This window comes from Vanacampus margaritifer, chromosome 2 (assembly GCF_051991255.1).
Source record: "Vanacampus margaritifer isolate UIUO_Vmar chromosome 2, RoL_Vmar_1.0, whole genome shotgun sequence".
Classification (NCBI taxonomy): Eukaryota; Metazoa; Chordata; class Actinopteri; order Syngnathiformes; family Syngnathidae; genus Vanacampus; species Vanacampus margaritifer.
Window position 1 is genome coordinate 38441106 of NC_135433.1, and position 25180 is coordinate 38466285.

Below are 25180 nucleotides of genomic sequence, written 5' to 3' on the forward strand. Positions count from 1 at the left end.
TGCTTTCCACGATGCCTTCATAAATTGTTGGAGAAATATAACAAAATATACCGTACGTGTAACCCAATATAATATTTCCTTCAGAACGTTATCGACACAGCTGAAAGTAGTCCTTAAATTAGACAGAGTCCCACGAAACGTTTATTTAAACATCATTTTGAAACAGGCACATATATGGAGACCCTCGTCAACCTCGGGTCCTACCGGAGGTCCTTTGAACGAAAGTGGCGCGGCATGATGGCAACTTGGAAGTTCTGACGAAGAAAGAAGAAATAATTTACGGTCTCCGCTATGTTTTTTGCGGAACAAAGTTGTTGGTTTGTCCGCAAGGTGAGTCTCTGTCGCCTAAAAGCAAGACTTTTGTTATAAGACCGACGTTAGCTAGCCTGTAGCCGTAACGACTGTTTATGGCGCCACACGAGTCGTTGTGTATATTTAACTGTATACTTTCATTATAAATTTCAGGAGAATAATATAACCAGGACAGCCTTTGACTGTTTTGCTCAGGAAGAGATTCATTTAAGTCGTTGAAATGTGGAATCAGCTCTGCTGTTATATGCTAAGACTTATCGGGTTTGTAACGCCCACAAAACAACTTCAAATGGAATTACAGGTCCACAAAAATAGTACAGTTCTGTAAACATACCCCCCACCCACCCACATACACACACCAAAACAAAAAAAATGGATAAAGAAAACCCCAGTATAAAATACGAAGTGGATATGTTGCCGTGACCTGCAAGGATGAAAGAAGGAAGACCATGAAAGGAGGAATGCATGGAAACATGGATGGAAAATAACAAAGGTTGTGTTGGGAAAGGAAGGAAGGAAGGAGCTAACTTTTATACTATAGATTATGTATAGATGTGTTTTAAGAGTGGGTAGAGAGAGGGAGGTCGCCCCCCTAATATTTAACGGAACGTCATTCCAAAATCCATGGGGAGAGATTTGTCTAAAATCTCCCTAACTTTCTAGAGAGGAAAATAATGTGCTGTTAAGCACAATTTAAATTTAATTAAAAAAAAATATATCTATATATTATCTAGAAATGAAAGATGGTCAATCATTAGTAAGTGGGTACATGCATATTTTTAATGTCTTCTGTATTCATAATTGTTCTTTCACCTTGCGCAAGTATTATTTCCATCCAAATACCCGATTATTCAATAGAATTTTCAGTAGGATATTTGAATACCAAAATATTCGATAGCTGCAGCGCGAGAGGGGACTGCAACCAACTATACTGTATTATATATAATATAAATGGATAATGAAAGAGATGACCTGACGCTTGGGGAGGACTGGCCATCAGGAATTTCATGAGTTTCCCAAATGCCCAGTCTATCCACGGTGACGAATCGTATAGTAATTAATGGCTTGATTTTGGTCAAACAATGAATCGGCACGTTGGATACTGCACCACCGCTTCCAGGTAAAAGTTCAGGCTCAGGATTTTTTTTTTAACTTTAAGCTCTGTATTAATACTTGTCTTAACTGGAGCTGAAAGTAACACTAAGGAACTTTTCAACCTTAATAAAACATTTTCATAACTTTTCTGATGAAACATCGACTTAAAACTAGTTGAATGGTACCTTTGCCATGGCCCGAGTGGGTCTTTATCATTTTTTACTGGCACCAATCAACTTTGAGGAGGGTGGTAGAAACACTGCCACACAAAAAAATACAAAAGTGTTAAATGCTTTATGGCAGTGGTCCCCAACCACCGGGCTGCAGACCAGTACCAGGCAGTGGGCCACTTTGGACCGGTTAATTGAATAGTGGAGGCTTAAAAATATTTAATTTTCAAAAGTGACCGGATTCTCTCTGTTTACGACGAACTTTTGACGCATGTCAAGATGCTAATTATCTCAGTTGCGTAGCACTGATGCTAATTGACAAAATGAGTAAAAAACAGACATATTTGGAAAGCTTCTTTGCAATGGAGAAAAGGCCCAGTAATGAGACAACACAGGAGCCTATGACCAAGAAGAAAAAGAAAGGTGCATGGACTTACAGCTACAGGTGATGATGGCCCGCTCTGCGGCGAGCGGCTTTTAAGTGTTTTGAGTTACTCATGGACTTTATATTTGTTCTGTGGTGCCAACATATTATGCCCTCCTTAAATATATCTCTTAAATGTGACAACATTTATTGTTATAGCTACAAAATACCCGTTTTTGTGTTGCTCGTATCATTCATAAGCGTTACCATAGTGACCTAACCATATTAAAGCTTTGTTGTTATCATTGGCCCTTGTTATGGTGTTTGTGCTGCTAGTACAGGTACATAAAAATACATAGTGGATTTGCATTTGTTGTTGCAGCCTTTTATTAATCAGCCGCCAATAGTCAAGAACCCCCCCCCCCCCCATCCCCCCCAACACACACACACAGTTTTGATAAAGAAAGAAGAAATAATTCACGGTCTCTGCTATGTTTTTTGCGGAACAAAGTTGTATGTTTGTCTGCAAGGTGAGTCTCTGTCGCCTAAAAGGAAGGCTTTTGTTATACGACCGACGTTAGCTAGCCTGTAGCCGTAACTACTGTTTATGGCAGCAAGACGAGCCACACGAGTCGTTGTGTATATTTAACTGTATACTTACTTGCATTATAAATTTCAGGAGAATAATATAGTCAGGACAGTCTTTGACTGTTTTGCTCAGGAAGAGATTCATTTAAGTCGTCAAAATGTGGAATCAGCTCTGCTGTTATATGCTAAGGCTTATGAGGTTTGTAACGCCCACAAAACAACCTCAAATGGAATTACAGGTCCATAAAAATAGTACAGTTCTGTAAACATACCCCCCCCCCCCCCCCACACACACACACACACCAAAATATGGACAAAGAAAACCCCAGAATAAAATACGAAGTAGATATGTTGCCGTCACCAGTAAGGATGAAAGAAGGAAGAACATGAAAGGAGGAATGCATGGAAACATGGATGGGAAATAACAAAGGTTGTGTTGGGAAAGGAAAAAAGGAGCTAACTTTTATACTAAAACTAAAATGTTATACTTTGTAGGGCCATCTCATTGACATAATGCATTTCCTAGCTCCTAACCCCAACCATCAAAAATGATTGCCTACCCCTATTCCTAACCTCAACCATAACCCAATTCAAACCTAAACTCTAAAACCAAGTCTTGACCCTCAAAAAGAGGTCTAAACTTGTGCCACATGGACGGGTGGGCCCCACAACTCTGTGAAATTCCGAAATGTTGGCCCCACTATGTAACAAAAACAAGACCACACACACATCCACACCCGAATTTAATGCAATGGGCCGAACACAGGCCTTGAAACTCTAATTCAAAAAATGTAACCCTTGTTTAAATCCCTAACCCTGGCCTGAAACCCTATTTAGAAACATTAATACTGTCGCGTAATTTTACTTTGACACCTAATCTCAAACACTGACTTAGAATGCTATTTTGCCCGTTTACTTTCTAAAACCTTTGAGTTCACCTCAGAAGTCTTTAGTGAAATGGTCACACAAATTACAATAAGTGTAATTGTAATTAAATGAAAACATGTTCATGTTTATGCTTTGGCCCATCCTGTACATAGGTGATTTGCTGGAGGGCTGCAGCCAGCATAGCCTGGGCCGTCTTGCTGTTGCCCCCCACCACAGCAGTTTTTTTCATCGTCTGCAGGCTCCGTCTTTTCCCAATCCAGACCTTATCAGGTCAGTCTGTCGCCATTTTGCATTTCAGCTCGTCATTCAACACTTAGTAAATCAAAATGTCTTCCCTATACAGAATGTTTATCCCTCATGACAAGCGGCAGTGGCATTTTGTCCTTTGTCCTGTTGTGCGCCGTCACCATCATGGTGGGCTTCCTGATCTTTGAATGTTATACAGGTGAGTGAGGTTCAAATCAGACTGTGTGAATGAAATATTGCCCTTCTGATGTAATGTCAAACGTAATATCTGTTTAGCCACCATGTTGCATTGGGGTTTGGTGCTTTAAAAAAAAAAAAAAAAACACTGATGACTTGAAGGCAGGCACACACAAAAAGATCCTTCTCTGGTTATTCCACCTATTCTGCTTTCAAATGTGTGGTTTACTTTGACATTTGATATAATTTGTGTATGTAATGTACAGTAGCTATGATTTTCATAAACTGCTGAGCACCAAACCCACACAACTATTTTGAGAAAAAAATATATATTTATGAATTTATTTTTTATTGAGCGCAAATAGTCATGCAAATAGGGACACGAAACCCGCTGTAACAAATAGCAAAATCCTGAGCGGAAGTCTGGAGCAAAATCGTTTCTCTATGAGCCCTCAGAAATAAGGTGGGTAAGTGTTAATTTTGGAAAAATAAAATGGTAATTCAGCAAGGCAAAAAAGTATTAATTGTAAAATGACAATCACATTACGACAATAAAGTCAAAACAGTCACGACAGACAAGCTCATTATTTTGCTGATATAAGCCAACATTATTGTAATAGGAAATTAAAAAACTATGGTTAGGAATAACTTTTCAAATCATTTACAGGGGAAAAAAATAGTAGAATTTCCTATTGTATAATAATATTGGATCAGATTTATATAGTGCATTTTTGGACACTCAAAGATGCTTCACAATGGATACATTATTCGTGCGCTCACACATTCACACTGTGGTGGTGGTAAGCTACTTAAGTAGCCACAGCTGCCCTGGGGCAGGCTGACGGAAGCGTGGCTGCCAGTGTGCGCCTACAGCCCCTACCAAACATTCGCACCTTTCAGACACCAGTGTGAGTGGCACTGGAGACATATGTATGGTAATCATCATTCATCAAAGTTGTTTGTCATCACTTTTCCCCTGCTTTCTCATAAACAAGAAGGAAAAGCCCCTCCCAAGAATAGATTGTCCTCGTAGTTGTTGATCTGTGTTCCGTTTCCTCTTAGTCATCCCCACCGTCGCCTGCTCCAAAATTGCTGTGTTGGGTCAGCTGCTGCACCCGCGTCACGTGGCCACCTCCATGCTCCACTGCGTCATGGGCATCATCGTGGCCTGGTGCGCCGCCGTTACCATCGGCGGCCGCTACGAGATGCTCGCCTACCCTTGCGCCCGCGACAACGTGTAAGTCTGCCTGACCGCAACGTTTGGGAGCCGCTCATTGCTAACACTTGCGCTAACAACTGTCTTACAGTTCCGCTCGGGCGTGTCTGAACGAGTACCACCTCATCCTCCTGCTGGCGGGTGCTTTTGTGGGCTTCTCTCACAGCCTGTTTGGCGTTGTACATAACATGAACTACGTGTCTTTCCACACAGTTCAGGTACGTGTAGTCGTGCACTCTTGGCCATGGCTTTACAATTACAAAATAGTGAATTGGTATTCACTGTTTGAATTCTCCCTTCTCTCCCCAGCAATACAAATACCTTCGCTTTAAAGGGTCCTTGCTGCTGGTGGCGAAGTGCAGTGCCTCCCAAGCACTTTACTCTATCAGGAACTACATTCTAGTCTATTTCATTTTAGGTAGGTTATCTTCTTTCCCCCGTCTGAATTTACAAATTCAATTCTCTGAATGCCAAAATTCACCTAAAATGATTAAAAAATCTTGATGCACTGGCGTTACAAGCTTGAAAAACGAGCGTTGTATTGTGGCATGAAACAGATTATCATTACCATTCATTTCACAGATGAAAGATAATTGAGGTACGAGTGTTTTCAATTACGAGCGTGAAATGAATTTAAGTCCCATCTAAACTCGCTCTTTCCCTTTATATCGGTGTTTCTCGACTGGGGCGGCCTTGCTGGTTGTTGGTGTGGTTTGCAGTTGGGTACATGAGAATAAAATATATTTTTAAGACTAGGGCTAGGTATTGATTCTAAATTCCTCAATCAATTAGATTTTGATTCATAAGAGTTCCGTTCGATTAGATTTTTATCAATTCGATTGACTTCAATCTAATATTGGTTAATAATGGAACATCAATTCTTAAATATCAAGGACATGCTAAAACTCCACAAACATTAAACTTTGAAGTAAATTTTGCAAAGGCAGTAACTGGTTGAATGTTTTAGTTTATTTTAATGAAAGTAACGTTAAAATTATAATCACACAAACATTGACATCAGCAAGGATGAGATGAAAATAATTTCATACTTCTAATTCAATAATTGTAAATATGAATTAAAAATATTCAGAATTGCGATAAGTTAGGTCATTCAGAATTGTAAGAAAATACTTTTAAATTCACGTGAACAGTCAATTTCAAGAAAACAGTAAGATACAAAATAAATTTGGCCTTTAAATATTCTATTTTCTAATGAATTTATGGGAAAAAGAGATAAGAAAAGAATCGATTCATGAGTTTATGAATTGATACATCAGACTCAAAAAGGAAAATTAATTCAATTTATTTTTGTTTTTTTTACCCAGCCCTACGTCAGACTGACATTTATAGAAATAGGATTGTTCCATTCAATTGTGACTGAAACTTTTGTCAATTTAAGCTACTATTTCCATGTGTTTCATAAGTGTAATTCATTTAGGGCTGCGACTAATAGTTATTTTAATCCGGTCGATCAAAAATGTGCAGGTGTTCCAGAACCTCGAAACGGTTGAGAACCCCACTGCTCTATATGAAGTAACACACTGCCTTGTTCATCTTTATGTTGATAGGACACATCCCAAGAGAGTGGATCTGTAAAATGTTTCACCTTGACTTAAGCAGGTTGGTGCACTTTCTGATTATCCTCCCTCACGTGCCAATTAATATTCACAAGTATTCACTTTCCCAACTCCAGTTCCACCTGCCGCCTGGACACCATCGGCGGACTTCTGGACTTGTCCCTCTTCTACCACCTGTGGCTCAGCGCCACCTTCCTGCTCTTCACCTGGTACATCACCTTGGTCCTCTTCAGGATCTTTATCACGGAGGTGTGTGCATGTTTGTGTTCATTCTCTCCTTCTACCCACTACATTACTCACAACATCGAGTTGTCTGATGGTGGGTGCGAAAGCGGCAGTAAGTACACAGTCGCGGCAAAATCCCACCGTGGCTGGGTTCTGTTTAGAAGGCACAGTGTGGACTTGTAGTCCCAGAGAATTTTTCTTCTTTCTTTACACAGTTCCATGGACTTATAGACTTTACACTTTTACTTCTAGGTGATTTGTACTTGTAGTTCCAGGAACTTTGAATTCTTGTTACTTATAATTCCAGGAACTTTTATCTCTTAGCACTTATACTTCCATGGCATTTTACTTCTTGCTAAGTGTAGTTTGCAGGACTTTTATTACCCAGTATCTGTATTTCCAGGAACTTTAAATTCTTGGCACTTGTAGTTCCAAGGAGTTTCTTGTTCCAAGATATTTTGTTTTTGGGACATAGTTTTCCAGGAAATTTAAAATCTTTTATATATATAAAAAAAAAAAAAAAAACTACTCCCAGATGTTTTTCTTTTTGATACTTGTAGCTCCTGGAATTTACTTCTTGGTACAGTTTTTTGGTATTTTTTTCCCCCTTGGCACTTGTAATTGTTGGTACATGTAGTTCCAGGAACTTAAACTTTTTGGTATGTATAGTTCTTGGAATCGAACTTCTTTGATACTTATAGTTTCTGGGACATTTAGTTTATTAACAGGGCTTAAAGTACTCCGGCACAGTGCCGGATTTCCGGCGTAAGAGCCACTAGCGCAATGACAAATCCAAAGAAGTAAACATTTGACATATTTGACACGTCTGGCAAAACAACGCCAATGAGGAGGGAAGGCCAACTTCAAAATAAACCTGCCCATACCAAGTAATATGTTGAGCGCAATGCCCAAACACTGTTGTAGCCTTTTATTATTCAGCCGCCGAACAGCCGAGGCAATGTTTCCAATTGGATTTCCCCAGTGTTGTTACTTCCGCCCAAAGGTTCCAGGCCCTCTTAAAGTGACTACCCTGTCCAGCAAGCCACTATCTCAAAGTCCAAACAAAGTAGTGCTGCAAAAGATCCTGTCATTTAGCACTGATCGGTTATTATATGTATATGTATATAGGGTAATGTACCATATATTGTCCCGTAATCGCCCGAATAATTAAGCTCAAATGAAGTGGATCTCACTTTTTTTCCCCTCTGTACAGGGCTACAGTTTCCCAGTGCAGTCAACTTTTACGGAGGACGTGCACCAGTGTCTACCCAGAGTCCTGTCTGACCCACACCCGGCTATATTAAAGGTAGCTCATCACCCTTCCTCCTAAGGCCCTTTGTCATATTTGGAAATTGACTTGAAATTTCTCCACCCAACAGTTCCTTGCCCTGCAGGACTTGGCTCTGCTCTCTCAGCACTCGCCATTGCGACGCGGCGAGGTGTTCAGCCTGAGTCAACCAGGTTTGTTTCTGCATGCTTATTTACTCATTTTCAAGCGCCACATTCGGTGATGAAATTGACCGTGCGGTTTCTGCCCTCCATCAGGCGGCCATCCTCACAACTGGAACGCCATCAGCAAGGAGTGCCAGTCGCTTCTGGCCGACCTGACCCAGCGGCTGGTCACGTACCACGACAGCGTGGCCACCAACGGCAGGGCCAAGTCGCTTTCGTCAGGAAGCAGCGAACTGAAGTCTTCGTCGGGCTCGTCCTCGGGTACATAAATCATCACATTTGCTTGAAGAGCTGCTTCAGATGGAAATATGCAAACTAGAATAATTATAGTTGGGGGACTTTAACCCTTTATTATTGAAATAGTTTAAAATGCAGAGTGTAGGGATGAATGAAATCAAACATGAGACTTCTTGGTACTTCAACAGTAGTTCCATGGACTTTTTCTTACTGGTACGTGTAGTTCCACTAACTTATTTCATTGTATATGTAGCTCCAGGATTTTGTACTTGTGTAGTTCCAAGTACATGCAGTTCCGCAAGACTTTAACTGCTTGGTGACTTATAAAGATTTGTGCCTGTCTTTTTTTTCAACTACTGAAAGTATCCTCTGGCGTAGAGGATCTGACGTGTCCAATGCCTAGAGGCGCCCCGATCAAAACTCCAGAGTCCGTCTTTTCAAGCCCCCGGACGGCACCATTCACACCGCCCTACCAAAACAACTTTTTCTCCTCACCCGGCCTGCGGCGTCTCACTATGTCCGTTTACCAAGGCTCGCCATGGCACGGCAGCGTGCAGAGCCCCCACGTTATGAGGAGGGCCCCCAAATTGTGGTCCACCCCCACAGGTAAGATGATGTGCTTGTACACGTCGGCGACTGCGGTTAACTTATTAGTCATTCGGCCAACGTCTTTGTACAGAATCACAGTCTAGCGGCAGCCCACTACTGCCCCCCACCATGATGCCCAATCCCAAGCAGGATCACTACCAACCCAATCTTTTGGCCCAGTTCCTCCACAACAGGAAAGAACAGGTACACACTCCAGTTCTTCCTTGCATACAGTTGTGGAAAACAAAAAAAATGGCAGCTGTGGGCTTTTATCCTTGAAAGGTCATGACGTCTTCATGCTAACTTTACTCCATCCAGGTTAAAAGCTTCCTGTCCAAGCGTGTGCTGATAGCGTATTTGTTCAACAAGGTGAGCTCACTACAAAACACTGCACTACTTTTCACGCAAATGCTGAACTTTTTCTGTTTTTCAGCTTCCGGAAGCCTCCAGTGAAGCGCTGTTTGCTGACAGCCAGGCCCACATTTGGGCATTGGAGGGTAAACGAAAACAATTTAAAAATAATCACTTCCCGTTTAATACACGTATTTTCTATTGGTGAACCATGTGAGCTCTTTCCAGGACTGTCCTACTTGGTTCAAGCCTCTTTCTCAGAGGACCACTTCGGGGTGGTGCAGACAGCGTTACCCAGCATCCTTAGCAGTATGCTGCTACTGCAAGAGGTTAGCTTTATACTAGGCATGATTGGAAATACACTCTACACTGTACGGAGAGGCAAAGTGTGCTCTGCTTGCATTCATTTTTACCAGTACGAGTACTCAACTCTTGAGAAGTCACTGATACAAAGCACAGATAACATTAGTACTTTTGATACATGAAATTTCTCCAAAACAAAACAGTGACCTAATTTTAAAGACAGACATATTCCAATATAGCATTTTTCCTTAAAATTTCATTACGTTAATGGCGATTTTCAATTCTTCTAATTTCTAGTTCCTGATCATAAAATGGCCAAAAGAGGTGAGAACCAATACCTTGAAATAAGGCCTAGTGTCGGCCTGATATCAATACATGGTATTGGTACTCGCCCATCCCTACTTAAAATAAAATGTATTTTTTTAATTCATTTATATAATATGGACTTTTTATTCATTAATAAGTCAAATAATGTCACAAATATTTAAATATATATATATGTATTTTATTTATTAGCAGTTTACTTTATTTGTTGTAAATAAAATAAAATGAAACATTTTGCATTTAATATTTAATTTAATTTATTATTTTGTATGGTCATAAATGGAATGAGTCGGTAACAGCCTACCGGTACGTCAAGTTAGTACACATTTGTGCTGTCACTTGTTGCTAGGCAGAATTTGTGGGTACTATTTATTTCAAAGTCTACTATTTACCGTTTAAGAGAAGGGCACTTGATTAGTTTCAGGGTCTTAACTCGACATTACAATTTCAACACTCCAATCAAAACCAACACGGTGTTTATTCGCAGGCGGTGGACCGACACTTCAAGCTGCCTCACGCGTCCACCAAGCCCGTGAGGACGTCGAGCGGCATGGGCGAGCCGGCCTACAAGACGCTGCGCTTCGCTCTCAGGGCCGCGCTCAAGACAGCCATCTACCGAATCACCACCACCTTTGGAGATCACCTGAAGTGAGTCACTATTATGTCAGTGCTAGTCTACACGTATTAATACTGTTTTTTTTTTTCTTCTTTTTTGCACCCCTTCAGTGCCGTTCACATGTCCGCAGAGCATCGCAAGAGGCTGCAGCTCTTCCTGCAATACAAGGAATAACGCTTAATATTCACATCTTGGCAATCTTTTATTTTATGAGCGCGCAAAGAATGGAACGCTCAAAGGTCAGACACCTGTTTGTACATACTAGCTTGTTTGTTAAATAAAAATATGATGTAAAAAAAAAAACATCTCTGGGTTTCATTGTAAATATTAATCTTGCTAGGGGAGAGAACCGGACAAAAGTTTCAAGACGTCATGGTGGCAGGGCAGGTGCAAGTACCTTCATCAAAAATGGAGGTGAGAGGAGTTCTAGTTCATCCAGGAGAAGTTTTGATCGGTCTTGTTCTTCCACAACAAGCTCATTTGAACCCAAACTTTTCTGGCAAAGTTAACCTAACTGAAATACCGTAATACAGCAGTCAGTCAGAATTACAGATGCTGGACAAAAGGTCAAAAGTTACTGGGCCTTCTGAGTCCTAGATGAAAAATTCTTAGAAACAAAATTTGTGCAAACTTTAAACAGGGTTTGAGTCACACCTGCTTGGTTAACATGACCATGTTCAGATTTATTTATTTTTGCTGCCAAGTGACAATTGGAATACTGCGGTGCCTTGAGAAGGCTTAATTTGTACCTTGATTATGCTTGTAACACTCCTGCAGAGCTTACTGATGAGCTTAAATATGAGTCAGCTGTGTTGAACGTGAGAAACTTTAACTCATTCACTGCCATAAATTCATTTAAAAAAAGAAAAAATTCAGGGCGTCAGGAGATTAATTTTTTTAAATCGTAATTAATCGCATGACTTCACTAGTTAATTCACGATTAATCACAAATTTTATATCTGTTCTAAATGAACAACCAAATTTTTTTCTAGGTTTTCCTACTCTTGTTAACAAAAGTGGAAACAAATGTTAAACTAATAGAAATAGTTAAAATTATTTTTTTACGTTTATTTGTTTGAGTTTAACATCCAGGACTCAGGCCCTCGAGGACCGGACTTTGACACTGTTTTAACAAGACATGTTTGCATTACCAAACAGGACAAAGCATCAAGAGTACTGTCTTTGTTTTATTGCACAAACTCTTCAACAGATTTCCAACAGAACCAGTATATGTTTCATAATCTTAAGCCTGTGGGTGGGAAAATTTGAATTCATTTCTGAAAAAGAAATGCAGTACAGTGTACAATGCAAACATAATACTGTAAAGGACAGCCTTAGGCGAACAGAAGAAAAAGGAGCATGTTGGATCTGTATCGAATATAAACCTCTGCATCTTCAAATGTTTTGTGTGACATCAAACAGCATCTTCTATTTTTTTTTATTATTTTTTTTACAGTTTCTTATTTATATATGTACAATTTAACTAAGAGTTCTCAGAAAACGAGAAAAAAACGCTGGGCTTCAATTGCGCTCACACCACAAAGAACGAGCAAGCACAATGTCCAAAGAAACCACCACCCTCCTGAATACCCCCGCCCCCATACCCATTCCAACCAATTGGCTGCTTCTCATTCAGCTACAGATCAGACCGTTTGGACTCCAAGGGGCATACTGCTCAAAAATTCGCATGGTGAACCGAAGCAATCGCTCTCAAAGCAACTGTGTTGAGTGAAGGGGGGGTTAAAAAAAAAAAAGTTCCCGTCCGTGGCGCATGCAGTGAAGGTAGTGAGCGAACGCTTCCTGTCAAAGATGGAGTGCAGGAAGAGGCTGAAGAGAGAAGAAAATAAAAATCACCCCTGACAAAAAATTCAAATCACTCTTTAGTGCATGTGTCAAACGTCAACATCCCTGATTCAAAGTGCACTCAGTAGTTTCTGGGGGGTGACGAGGGGGTGAAATCAGCAATTCTGTGGAGATGGAGCTTGTCGCTACGTTGGGAAGGAGAGTGGCTACGTGCTGGTGTAAGTTTGGAGGCAGCAGTCCCCCACCCAAAAAAAGGAACATCGGAAACAACTTGACGTCTTCGTACAGCGGCCAGCATTCTGCACCATCACTTTCTGATTTGTGTGTTTGTGCACCAGTGTGTCAATAATGCCAAAGAGTGCATGTACGCATCACGGTTATCCAGTGAAAAGCAGGTATTGCCGTTCTGTTTACACCTACATTGGAAATGCATTCTTTTTAATGGTCAATGGCTCTCTGTGTATGTATGTACCCAATTATATACTGTATGTCCATTTTAGGGTACTGAAATGTAAATCCTGTATATGCATGGCAAAGCATCCACATTCAAGTTTTGAGGGAAGATCTTTTTTGGGTTTTGACGCAAAAAAAGAACCTACATTTGACCAAAACAAGTGCTTTTGTCTCATTTTCTGAAACATTTTTGTGCAACAAACAAAATGTATACAAATTTTTCACTTTTTTCCATTGTCAGTTTTTCATTAAATGTGATTTACCTCCACCGCTTTATTGTCCAAAACATTCTTGGTTAACGTCCCACTATTTGTACTCTTAATTTTCCCTATTGTTGTCCTCAACATTTTTTGAAAAAAGAAGAAAAAAACTGCATTTGGAAACCAAATTTTCCTCCCTTTAAAATTGTTGGTGGGTTTTTTGGACACAAAATGACAATTTGTTAACAAACTGTTTAGATTTTCATAATTTTTCCAAATATTTGTGTTCTTCTTTTGGACACAAAAATCAATACATTTTCTGCTAAAAACTATTTTGGGGGGAAATTAGCTGATTGTTTATATTTATCTGATACATTTTAGTTTTTTGCACTTAAGTAAGAAACTATTGCTCCCCTACTTATCATCTGATGACACACACGTGCCACAAGATAAACTGCCAGTGTGTTAATAATGCTTGCCTATGTAAACAATTTGAGAGCATTACAGTGTATTTGTATGCCTGGCTGTCCATTTGACAGCAAAAATTTGATGAATTTTTCTTCCTTTTTTATCCGAAACATTTTATTTATTTTTGACCACATACCTGCTTTTCACTGGGCGTTATCTGTATGTAATGTATATGTGTATGGTGCGTGTGTGGCTCAGGAGGACATGCACTGGACATGATCCGGACCCCCTTCCTCTTCGTCAGAGGTGTCTGGCGAACTCCAGGACTCATCTGTGTCGGCATCGGCTGCCTCACGGATCTGTATTGAGACAAGAGGAGAGGAAGTGAGCTATACAGTACAGTTGTGCCTTGAGATATTAATTTGTGACCACACTCGTATACCAAAGCGCATACAGTATCTCAAATCACCTTTCCCTAATGAAGTGAATGAATATTGTACTAAAAACTGTAAAATTTGTGCATCCTTATTTAATGCTCCAATTCCATTCATTGTGCTGCTCCTTCTGGTGTTCCCATCCTGGCCACCGGGAGGCAGTGTAGTATTCATACACACACTTGTATCTCAAGGCCCCACTTAACAGTACATATATGTATATACTCAGTCTCACCCTCGGGGGCCGTCTATTCCTCATGTGTCTCATCAGGAACCACAGGAGCTGCGTGTCGTACTGGTCGCCGTGCCGCACGCTGTCTTCATCGCGATCCCGCTTGTTTTTCTTCATCACCTTCAGGTAGAACACAAATAAAGCCACGTTTGGCTTCAAGTGTGATTGCTAAAGGAACCTCAACTGAGAAGCTGATACCTCCTTGAGGCCCTTGAGTCCAGTGGGGGTCTCTGCAGTGGGGGCCCACAGCTTGATGTCGTGGTCCAGGCCGCTAGTGGCCATGCCAGGCAGGTGGGGGTGCGGCTCCAAGCAGTTCACCTGTGGGACATCAGGCCATCAGTCGTGTAATAAACATTTGGACACAACAATTAAAAATAATTATTTGTTTATATATTTTGTTTCACGCTGAATGGCACTTTTCCCTCCAGCCCATAAACAGACAGCCCGTACTCACCACGCCGCCTCTGTCGCCCTCCATGAACTGGACGATTCGGGCTGAGTGTTTGTCCCACAGGTAGATGTGTCCGCAGTCGCTTCCGCTCACCACAAACTCGCTGCACGGCCCGTAGAAGTTGACGCCCTTCACTGTCAGGGGTATTTAAAAAAAAAAAATAATAATAATAATTTTTTACAGGATTTGGCGGCAACTGATACGCATTTGGTCGGACGTGTTGTCCCACCTGTGGCATTGTTACGGTGTCCCTTGTATCTCCTGCAGTAGTCGGCGCCGTCGCTGTGGTTGGAGTCAAATAGGTAGATGTCCTCGTCGTTGTAACTGGCTAGTAGCTCTATACCAAAACAATAATAAAATACAAATAAAATATATAATAAATAAAAAATATTCATTGGAGCCGAATCCCGGAAGTAATTGTGGCAATACTTGTCCGGCTAATGCCATCCTAGCAAAGACAATATTTAGCCTTGCTGTTAGCCAGCTAACGCTGTGCTAGCAACAAATGAAAAGAAGTTTGCAAACTTTGACGCCGGACCTGAGACGAACTAGCTTAGTAGTAGCTAGGATGAGGTAAATAAATGGATTTAAAATGGGAGCACAGAGAAAAAACATCATTTGCTGCGCCATTGGCCAGTGGATTCCTAGAGGTTCAAGTAAGTTATTTTAAAATAAAAAGGTTCATCTTTCCGTCTGTTGACGCGCCAATGTAGGCTACACTACGATACCTTGATAAGTGAATATGGCTTTGTAAACATATGATTATATAAGTGCATCCCGTTTACCATTTCGATCAAATCCGATTTTTCATTTGTTGGACTATAAAGTGCTATTCAGCAAAAGTACATTCAAGTTGATTCAGTCACCTGTGGCTAATTGCGTGTTTTTAGTGGTGTGCCAACCGACCTGTGCCGTCATGGCTGTACACCAGGCAGGTTATGTTGGTTTTGGACTCGCTGGACACCAGATGCGAGGGGCAAAACTTCTTCAGCACGCCATTATTGTCATTCTCGTTGATCTTCCTCTGGTCGTAAATCCTACGGAGCAACAATGACATCTAGGGCAGTGATTCACAACCACGTGTATGGATTCACTTAATTGCTTTAATTTACATACTTATCTATCTATATATCTTATCTATCTATACCTGCAACATATAGCAACAGTCGGACGAGATGGCAGAAGCTACAATTAACGTGTATTTGCATGTTGTCATTCATACAACAGATTTGTGTTGAAGCAAACAGGGCCAGATTTCACACTTACTGGAGTTATCATGTTGTTGGCCATTATGTGTTCATACCTGACGTACTGATCTCTCCCGCCAACTGCAAAGTGATGAGTCTTGGCCGGGTTGACAAAGATGGTGTAGAGGCCCACTTTTTTGTCGCCCTCCTTCACCATCACCAGTTTGCTGCACAACAAAGGGAACAGGAGGAAAGTTTTAATGGTGGTTTGCACACCAAACGATGGTGTGTGCACTAATGGTGGTGTGTGGAGGCGGGCAACGACAACAGCTACGATAAGGAGCACACGCTCAAAACCCGGAAATCACGTCAGCCATGAACAAGGAGCTTGAGGTTGAAAGTCCATTCATTACTCAGACCAGAAAAATTATTTGCCCTACTTTGCATTGCAACACAGAGTACCGAGTGTTGACATCGACGCAGTAATAAGTTTCAAAATTACTTTAAAAAATAAATTTAAAAAAAATTTAACTTTCCTTTTTATTTATTACTTGTTAAGATGATTTTATTACATAAAAGAAAATGCAGACATGTCTACATGAAAATGCTAAATCTGGATGAAAAGAACCAGAGAATAAATAAATATAAAACGTTCTGACCCTTTAACAGGAAATTTTTACTAGTGATTCACCGAATATTCGGCCACCCAAAATTTTCAGCCGAAAATGGCAAAAATTTGCATTTTGGGCATTTGGCCGAAATAAAATTCAAGCCGAAAGAGGATGTTGTGGTGACGCAAGCAAAAAAAAAAATGCTGCAAGTGTCTGTTTGAATTAAACACCAAACACGGGAGTGAGTGTCCGCCTTGCTGCTCGCTGGCGTTACCAGCAGCTTAATTGTGCACACCGGAGAAGGAGAGGGTCGCTTGGTAAACTATGTCGAAAAACAAGTAAACACTTACTACTATCTCCGTGTGACTACAGATCTGTACAGGACGCCGTGTTTGACTTTGCAGTCCGTTCCCAAAGCCAATTGGCTGGTGCGAAGAAATTTATTTATTTTTAAACGTTGGTGAATATGTGAATGTGCCGATTTTAAGTGCGCTCCAAATAGCCTACAAATACGTCATCCACACCGCACGCATTCGTCCCCGCCGGTGCGAAATAATGTACATTGACTATAAAGTGCAATTGCACCGCCAGAAAATGCTCAGTTGCTCACCCAGCGTTTGCTGTTTAATGTACCATTGGCCAACATGTCTCTGATGTTTGTAGTGTGGACGCATTTCAATTTATATTGTGCTTTGTTATAATGCCCTTGCTAAATAGGCCTAACTATTTTATAATAATATTATCATTTTAATTAATTATAATAAATGAAATGATAATATAAAAATGGCATAATTTTTTTTCAGCGTTTTGGTTTTCATCCAAGCATTTCTCATTTTCGGTTTTCGCTTTCAGGCCAAAAAATTTCATTTCGGTGCATCCCTAATCTTTACCTTTCACGTTTAAATATTCTCTTCAGATATACTTCCATGATGATTTTTACACCTTTACACTCACCCTCACTGTGAAGTGGGATTCAATTAATAACATGATATGAATTTCGGGCCACATCGCTAAGCCCTCACTCTCTGAAGCACTTAATTATTCTACTTAATATTCAAGGATCTTTTCGAAAGTAGAAGCCAAACATCCGTTTGTCACTTTTTTTTTTTTTTTATGCGCATGCGGAAAACCACCCTACCAGCTCTCCTGCTCGTCCGGGGGAAACGCCTATCAGATGTCGGGAACGTGCGGGCTCATCTTCATCAGTCTCTGCATCTGAAGCTCACATGCTAAATGCTACATGCTACAAACACTCGGAAGTGCGCATGCGCAGCTAGGAATGAGCACGTACGACGTCATTGACGGGATCGAGAACCAATCGTTAAGATGATCCACCCGGACGATGCAGCAACAAAAGATCCTTGAATACACCTTTAAGTATTTTATGTGCACGATTACACATAATTGCATATTATTATATATACACTCATGTATGATGGCAAGATTTAGTTAATGCTTTATCCTTGAAAAAGGACTGCCTCCCTCACGCAGCTTCCTTAATGTCCTTGCATTATTTTATTTTATACTTATTTATTTTGGTATGATGTCATTTTCTGTCATGTTACTGTAGTGAATATTGCACTGAAGCTTGATATGATGAAAATCATGAATTGAATTAAAATCGAAATATCTGGCAGAAGAAAAAAAAAATCATTCAGCCCTAAGAAGCACTATTTTAGACAACTAGCACTCACTTAGCAGGACGGTCAAGCCGCAGGTCGATTCCAAACACCATGGCGTCCTCCCCCGCTGACAGAAAGGAGCACGGCGAGTCAGGCTCCAGGGCTAACTGATAAGGAGAAAAAAAAGAAGAAAAAAAAAGTAAGTGGCAATGCCACATTTGGAAGTGTGTATGTGTGTGTGGGTTGTTCTGAACCTTGTGTGCGGCCCCTTTGTGCTGTGCCACCCTCTTTGTGTTCTTGCAGCGTTGGGTGGCGGAGAGCTCGGCCACGCGAATCTGCCCATCACGGGCGCACATGGCCAAGGTGGAGTCGCCGCTGTGAGGTAGGAACTTGGCCTAGTTGGCCAAAACAAACATCACCACGTGTAATGAAATGACCAGGAAATCGCACCAATCCTTTTCTATTCGTGTTATTATATGTCAACAGGTGAACTATCGGAAGTTGTTGAAGCTTAAAGATGAGATAAGCAACTTAAAAAATTAACTCGACATGTACTTTTTGTTATTCTTTGTGATGCGAACACAAAAGGGTATCAGCCCTGGCAACCACGCACGCGTAAATAGAACGACAGTTACGCATGTAACTACGGTTCTATGAGTCCCGAACGACCGCATCTGGCGGTGCTGAAACCACAGAAATCCCCCACGCGCATGCATCACTCGAGAAAAAATTCATTAAAAGGACATTTCCAGGGTTCCGGCTGACGTGATCCTTATGTATAAAAGGGGTTCGTAGCTGGAACCGGGTCTCTCAGAACCTTCTCACGCAAAACACAAGGGCTCTGAGTGACAAGCAATGCCGCCGGTCGTTCGGGACTCATAGAACCGTAGTTACATACGCAACTGTCGTTCTATTTCGTCCCTCCCTCCCGCCAGGTGTCGGTGCTGAAACAGCACGGAACGCCGAATACCAGCGACACGAAGACCCGGGAAAGTGTACCTCACCGTAGGACCGCGAACCACATCCAGCGGGTGAGGAGAGGTGACATCCAAACTGTAGAATCTGGAGAACGTGCAAGGCCGGCGACCAGGAAGCAGCCGCGCAGAAGTCCTCCAAGGACACTTCCTTCAGAACAGCCCATAAGGTAGACACACTCCTGGTGGAGTGACTGCGCACCCCAGGAGGAGGGGGACGACCAGAGACCCGATACGACTGCCGATCCACCTCCCCGATCCAATGGGAGAGGCGTTGCTTGGACACAGCAGCTCCTTTATTCGGGCCGTTGTAACACAAAAAGTTGGGTGGATGTACGGAAACATGACTTTGCATCCAAATAAGAGCGGAGCGCCCTCACAAGACAACAAAGACCTGGAGCGTCATCCCCATCAGTCGACGGCAGAGCAAAAGGAGCGAGGCGAATAGGGTGGTTGGCTTGAGAGCCAGACAAAACTTTGGGCACAAAAGCAGCATTTGCCCACAATGGGACCCCTGCCCCATTGGGGCGCCAACGAAGGCATTCGGGGCTAACAGATAGGGCGTGGAGCTCCCCCACCCGCTTTGTAGAAATGCCATCGAAACGCCTCAAAAGGGGACCTACACAGTGCATCGAGCACCAGACGAAGGTCCCAGGCGGGGACTCGAGGCAGGTTCCTATTAGACGAAGGGCACCCCTGAGCAAGGAGGTCACTAGGCTATGGCAACCCACAGACTTGCCATCTACTGCAATATGGCAGGCCAAAATGGCCGCCACGTAGACCTTGATCGTAGAAGGGAAACGCCCCTTATCGTAAACCGATTGGAAGAATTCTAGAACAGCGGGAATAGGGCACGTCACGGGATTCCTCCTGCAACTTGCACACCACTCCGTAAACAGCTTCCACCTGTTAGCATATAGCGAACGAGTGGACGCAGCCCTGGCATTAAGGATCGTATGCTGAACAGAAGACGATCACTCAGTCAGCAATGGGTCTCGATCCTCAGTGGCCAGACACACAGATGGAGCCGGCGGGGATCGGGATGCTAAATCTGACCCCGCTGTTGAGACAGCTGATCCAACAGACTAGGCAGGATCCACGGTTCGGAGGAGCAGAGACTGCGGAGGAGAGGGAACCAAGTCTGTGCTCACCAAAGATGGGCCACCAGCAATAATGAGTGACCCTTCAGAAGGATCCTCTGAATGGTCAGATGAATGAGGGGGGAAGGCATATAGCAGGCCCCTTGGCCAGGGGTGTGCCAGAACATCCTGGCCTAGCGGGCTGCCCTGTTCCCTCAGGGAAAACCAGAGGGGACAGTGAGTGGACTCCTCCGAGGCAAAAAGATCTTTCGTCGCTTTTCCGAAGAAACTCCAAATGGCGGAGACGCCAATCCTCCTGAGGTGGACGGCGGCAGGAGAGGGAATCCGCTGACTGGTTGAAAATGCCCGGGAGAGACATGGCCCGCAAGCTAGCAAGACGGGGGGGGGGGGCAGCCCATCTGAGAAGCCTCCGTGAGGCCCGTAGCAACTGGGCGGATCTGGTCCCGCCCGCCCTGACGATTGATGTGATACACAGTGGAGGTGTTGTCCGATCGTAACAGGACATGGCGCCCTGCCACGAAGGGCAGAAAATGAATGAAGGGCAGGTGTACCGCCCGCAGCTCTAGCACGTTGATGTGCAGCGATCTGTCCCCTGCAGACCACTGGCCTTGAGCCATCCTGTGTTGCCAAACTGCACCCCATCCACTCAGACTGGCATCGGTGGTGACAACTTTGTGACGTGTGGGTACCAACCACAACGGGACACTCGCTGATAGAACAGACCGGCGACCCCAAGGTGTGAGAGTACCCATGAACCGACAAACACTCGGAGACGCTTCCGACTAGGGATGGGAATTGATAAGACTTTTACGATTCAGTTTTCGATTCTTTATCGATTCTCTTATCAATTCTTTTTGGGGGAAAAAAGATGAATAAACAGATTAACATCCACTTTTTTATGTCTTAGTTGTATCTGTAAACAAGAGACATGTTTAAAAGTAACATGTCCTTACAAACCGAACAGTGAAGGTTTAAGGTCTACATTGGAGGACTCACTGGGGTGCCATGGGGAAAAAAAAAAAGATTTGAAAATAAACAACTACATTTTTTTTTAAATCATCAATCAAGGAAACGAAATAACCGTACCAACACTAGCGAGTTGTATTCAAAACAAATCAAAGCTACCGTAGGCAGGAGGACGTCAACAGTCGCTGACATCCACCATACGTACTTAGCTGCACTTAGCGATGAGGAGCGGAGATTATGTAAAGATGGAAGTGGAGCGCCAACGTCCATACATATATTTCAAAAGTCAAAAATACACCGAGTCATCGCAGCCAAGGGGGGCACCCCGCTGCCCCCATCAACAAGATCACAGGCCACCAGCGACGGTGACGAAGAACAGCGGTAAAAACAGATCAAAGAGACTCTGTTCCGGCTACAATCCCCTTTTATACATGAGGTTCACGTCAGCCGGAACCCTGGAAAGGTCCTTTTATGAATTCTTTCTCGAGTGACGCATGCGCGTGGGGGATTTCCGTGCTGTTTCAGCACCGCCACCTGGCGGTCGGTAGGGACGAAATAGAACTTGTTGTGATTTGGAAAAATGTGAAAAAAGGTGTTCCGCTCCTCACCTGAAAGACGTTGCTCTTGTGCCCGCTGTCGAACTCCAGCTCGGCGCGCCGGACGGCCCAGTCCCAGATGACCACGCGGAGGTCGTCGCTGCCAGACGCCAGACGCGTGCCCGACGGGTTGAAGTGCAGCGTGTTGACGCAGCCCGAGTGCCTCTCCAGCCGGCCCTGCAGCTCCAGCCTCTGCACCAGGCCGCGGGCGCCGCACACGCGCCTCACGAACTGCCGTGAGTCGTGGCCGATTTCCCTGCAGCGCAGCGAGGGGATGGCACGCCACGCGGGCTCGCGCAGGTCCCGCAGCTCGGCGCCCAGCCACGCCTCCATTGCCGCGTCATCTTCCTCGTCGTCTTCGTCGTCGTCTTCGTCTTTCAGCTCCTCTTTGTCGTCCTCGTCCGAGCTGGAGGAACGATTGTTGTTATTGCCGCCGCAGGGTCTGTTCCGCTTCCGGGCGGCTCTTCTCCCGCCTTCTTTCACCCTCTCTTGCCTGCCTTCCTCGCTCTCTCTTTCACCGTCCTCAGTCAGAGAGAAGAGGCCGCTGCCATCCATGCTGTCAGTGTCTTCCTCCTCCTCGTCATCCTCCTCCTTCAGCTCACTTTCCGGCACGTTCCTGTCACCAGATGCTTCTCCGTTGTCTTGGGGAAGAGCAACACACATGGAAGTTAGTGTTGCATAAAGATAGACCAATATTTTCAAGGTCGATACCTATGCCGATTATTAGTGATGTAACGATATCCAAACATCACGATACGATATTATCACGATATAAATGTCACAATACGATAATTATCACAATATTGTGGGGAAGTTGGCGATACAAAAAATAGTCACAATATATATAGTAATAAAAAAAGAGCTCATACTATTTTTTTTGTATGAGCTCTTTTACTATATTGTGCTTTTGCACATAACACCAATGCATATAAACCACCTACAATCTCTAATAACATTTCATATTGAGGAACTTGTTAATGCACAAAAACAATGAGTTCCTCTACATATTGACTCAGTTCACAAGCATATTACGTTCCCATTCATTTGACCATTAGCGTGGATTTTAAACATAGATGGGCCAAAACACGCATTGTGAAAATTAAACTGCACTAGAAGTAGTCACCAGAGGGTGCTAAAACTGCACAAATGGAAATCAACCTGACTTTTTTTTTTTTTTTTACTAATTTGCTCCCCAAAACGTATGAATACATTCTATTTTAAATGTTTTAAGTGTCCCAAAGACTTATTCATACTTTTTTTTTTATGCTAGAGCATACAGAAAGGCTTTGATGCAGCCTCTCAACTGCAAAGAACGGTTGAAGAAATGGTAGTTCTTACACACGTAGTTATTACAATGACCAGCAGGTGGTAGCACCGCATAGGAGATGAACCAGGACCAGGTTGAAAAAACCCTCAATTCTAAATAGATTTGTGAATAATGATTAAACTTAGCTATAAAAATATTGACAGCAAAAAAAATTCTTAATACAAATGCCAATCTTTTACTTTGTTGTAATGTCTTAAAGCATGTTTATTGAACATTTTTTTCAAAACACACTTTAAATATATATATAATAGACAATACCAAAATGTAAAAATACCTGAACTAATATACTTTCAGATTTCTTTGTTTTAATAATGTCAAAGAAAAACAAAAGGTTCCCAGGGTCAGGAGCATCTATTATAAAGTCAAATGAAAATTTAAAAAAAATTGAGTTTAAAATGGTTTTAGATTTACCTTTTATCTGCCTTCAGATTTTTCAAAAAGTCCGATACCAATATTCGTCAAAATTCACAATATCTGCGCCGATAATCGGCCCTATATATTACTGCATTCAGGAAAGTGGGCCAGTTCAGGGTTTGACTAAAAAAAACTATAATGGGAAGATTAACTCTCTTCACGTGCACCAAACGACTGGTTTAGCAGTGTACATTTTGTTGATTTTATTAAAAATTAAATGCATGCATCTTGAAATCTCTCACCCCCCCCAAAACAATTATTTCACATTCTCGATAAAAATGCATAATTTTCATTTAATTTCAATCCTCATTTTGTAGTACTCTGACTTCCTCCCACATTCCAAAAATACACGTTCTGTTCATTACATTCTAAACTGTCCATACAGCGGATATAAAAAGTCTACACACCCCTGTTGGAATGCCAAGTTTTCGTGACATAAAAAAAATGAGAACATGATAAATCATTTCAAAACTCTTGCCTCCATTAATGTGTCCTATAACCTGTACAACACAAATCATTAAAAACAAAACAAAAAAAACCTCATAATATGGTTATATGCACGCCCTGATAACCTAATTAACCAATCACAATTACATTCATGTTGAATTGAATTGAAAGACAATCTAAATTAACTTGTATACTGAAATGTACCTTGTAGTCCCCTGCAATTCACGTGACATCACATCTAGTTAGCTCTTGGCAGATATATTTTGCAATTTACCTACAAATTTTATCATATGAACCAAGTGGTAATTTTCAGAAAAACAGGAGTTTAAAATGTGGATTTACCACCGTGTTTGGCTTCATCTTTGCTCATACAGGCGTCACCATCTTTGTGATGATCACCCCCGGCTTCTTCCTCTCCAGAGACCCCTAAAAAAAAAAAACAGCAGTGGTTAGAAAGGAGCTTAAATGGCTACCACAGGTGGTTTCGCAATCGAGTTACCGTTGAGCGACGTGGATTTGCCTTCAGTTTCTGCCATGACGTTCGTGAAGGCGAGTCTGTCACATATGCATGAAGGGGGGAGGAAAAAAGTCATGTCTCAAAGTCGTCAAGTTGACTGTAAAAGTTGCGCATCGTCGCATTTAGTGTGTGCGTGGGAAGCGTATGCAACCTGCTAGTCTGGCTAACCAGCGGGCTAATGGCAGCTCAATTTATCCTCACACTCTTTGTGACGGCATCGTTAAAACTCGGTTTGACGTTTACAGGCCCGCTGGCATTAGCATGTAGCTAAATAGCCTCCGCGCGGTTGGCAAAATATCGACAAATACGCGACTGTCAAATGTGTTGTTGCAAACACCTGTTTGGTCACACACACAACAGCTAACTGAGCTAACATGTTTTTTTTGTTTTTTTTTTACCTCGACTTGCAGGCCCGACTCAGCGCACTTCTTTGCCTTCTCTTCTTTAAAGCTCAGTCCGTATAATCTTTTTATTTGGCAGCTTTGGGATCTTCACACCGCGCCTCGGCCGGCCAAGCTGAGACAGAAAAGACGCCGCATTGTGCGTCAAGTTTTCAAAAGAAACGAACTAAGCAGCGTTCAAACGAGGTCGACGGCTCTGTTTATGTTTTGACGGTTCAGCTTCTATTTTGGGGGTGCGGAGGGGGGGACTTCCGGTTACGTGATCGTTGACGTTTTTTTTTTGGTTTGTTTTTTAAACCCGGAAGTAG

At 42.4% G+C, this 25180-nt stretch overlaps 3 protein-coding genes across 8 annotated transcripts in view; 2 read left to right on the forward strand and 1 right to left on the reverse strand.

Moving 5' to 3' along the window:
* The first annotated feature begins 171 nt into the window (after positions 1–171).
* Positions 172–13846, forward strand: ndc1 (NDC1 transmembrane nucleoporin). 3 transcript variants are annotated; one of them, XR_013291350.1, is made up of 19 exons: positions 172–330; positions 3570–3687; positions 3761–3862; positions 4903–5077; positions 5148–5274; positions 5366–5474; positions 6625–6676; positions 6750–6882; positions 8072–8164; positions 8238–8319; positions 8404–8571; positions 8911–9153; positions 9227–9339; positions 9454–9504; positions 9569–9632; positions 9715–9815; positions 10601–10761; positions 10840–10968; positions 11070–13846. XR_013291350.1 is itself a non-coding variant. In XM_077559355.1 (18 exons), exons 1-18 carry the CDS (start codon positions 292–294, stop codon positions 10901–10903), a joined length of 1995 nt encoding a protein of 664 aa, XP_077415481.1. In that variant the 5' UTR covers positions 172–291; the 3' UTR covers positions 10904–11024. The 3 variants fall into 3 exon arrangements, 2 of the variants coding, with proteins under 2 accessions (XP_077415481.1, XP_077415482.1); XM_077559355.1 differs by lacking the exon at positions 11070–13846 and having other exon boundaries at positions 10840–11024; XM_077559356.1 differs by lacking the exon at positions 11070–13846 and having other exon boundaries at positions 8926–9153; positions 10840–11024.
* dcaf8 (DDB1 and CUL4 associated factor 8) lies at positions 11897–25113 on the reverse strand. 3 transcript variants are annotated; one of them, XM_077559360.1, is made up of 14 exons: positions 24870–25113; positions 24454–24509; positions 24297–24380; positions 22260–22407; positions 21779–22172; positions 18385–18525; positions 18203–18297; positions 16014–16124; positions 15617–15747; positions 14940–15047; positions 14714–14844; positions 14458–14577; positions 14263–14379; positions 11897–13952 (listed from the first exon to the last, which is right to left on the reverse strand). In XM_077559360.1, the coding sequence occupies exons 2-14, from the start codon at positions 24488–24490 to the stop codon at positions 13848–13850; spliced, it is 1722 nt and encodes a 573-aa protein (XP_077415486.1). In that variant the 5' UTR covers positions 24491–24509; positions 24870–25113; the 3' UTR covers positions 11897–13847. The 3 variants fall into 3 exon arrangements, with proteins under 3 accessions (XP_077415486.1, XP_077415485.1, XP_077415484.1); XM_077559359.1 differs by having other exon boundaries at positions 21779–22407; positions 24300–24380; XM_077559358.1 differs by having other exon boundaries at positions 21779–22407.
* LOC144044756 (guanine nucleotide exchange factor VAV3-like) overlaps positions 24337–25180 on the forward strand; it is a 51285-nt gene continuing 50441 nt past the window's right edge. Inside the window, exon 1 of one of the 2 annotated variants that reach the window (XM_077559353.1) lies at positions 24337–24503. In XM_077559353.1, the coding sequence (XP_077415479.1) occupies positions 24420–24503 (84 nt within the window). In that variant the 5' untranslated portion in view covers positions 24337–24419. The remainder of the gene's footprint in view (positions 24504–25180) is intronic. The other variant, XM_077559354.1, reaches the window with a different exon arrangement.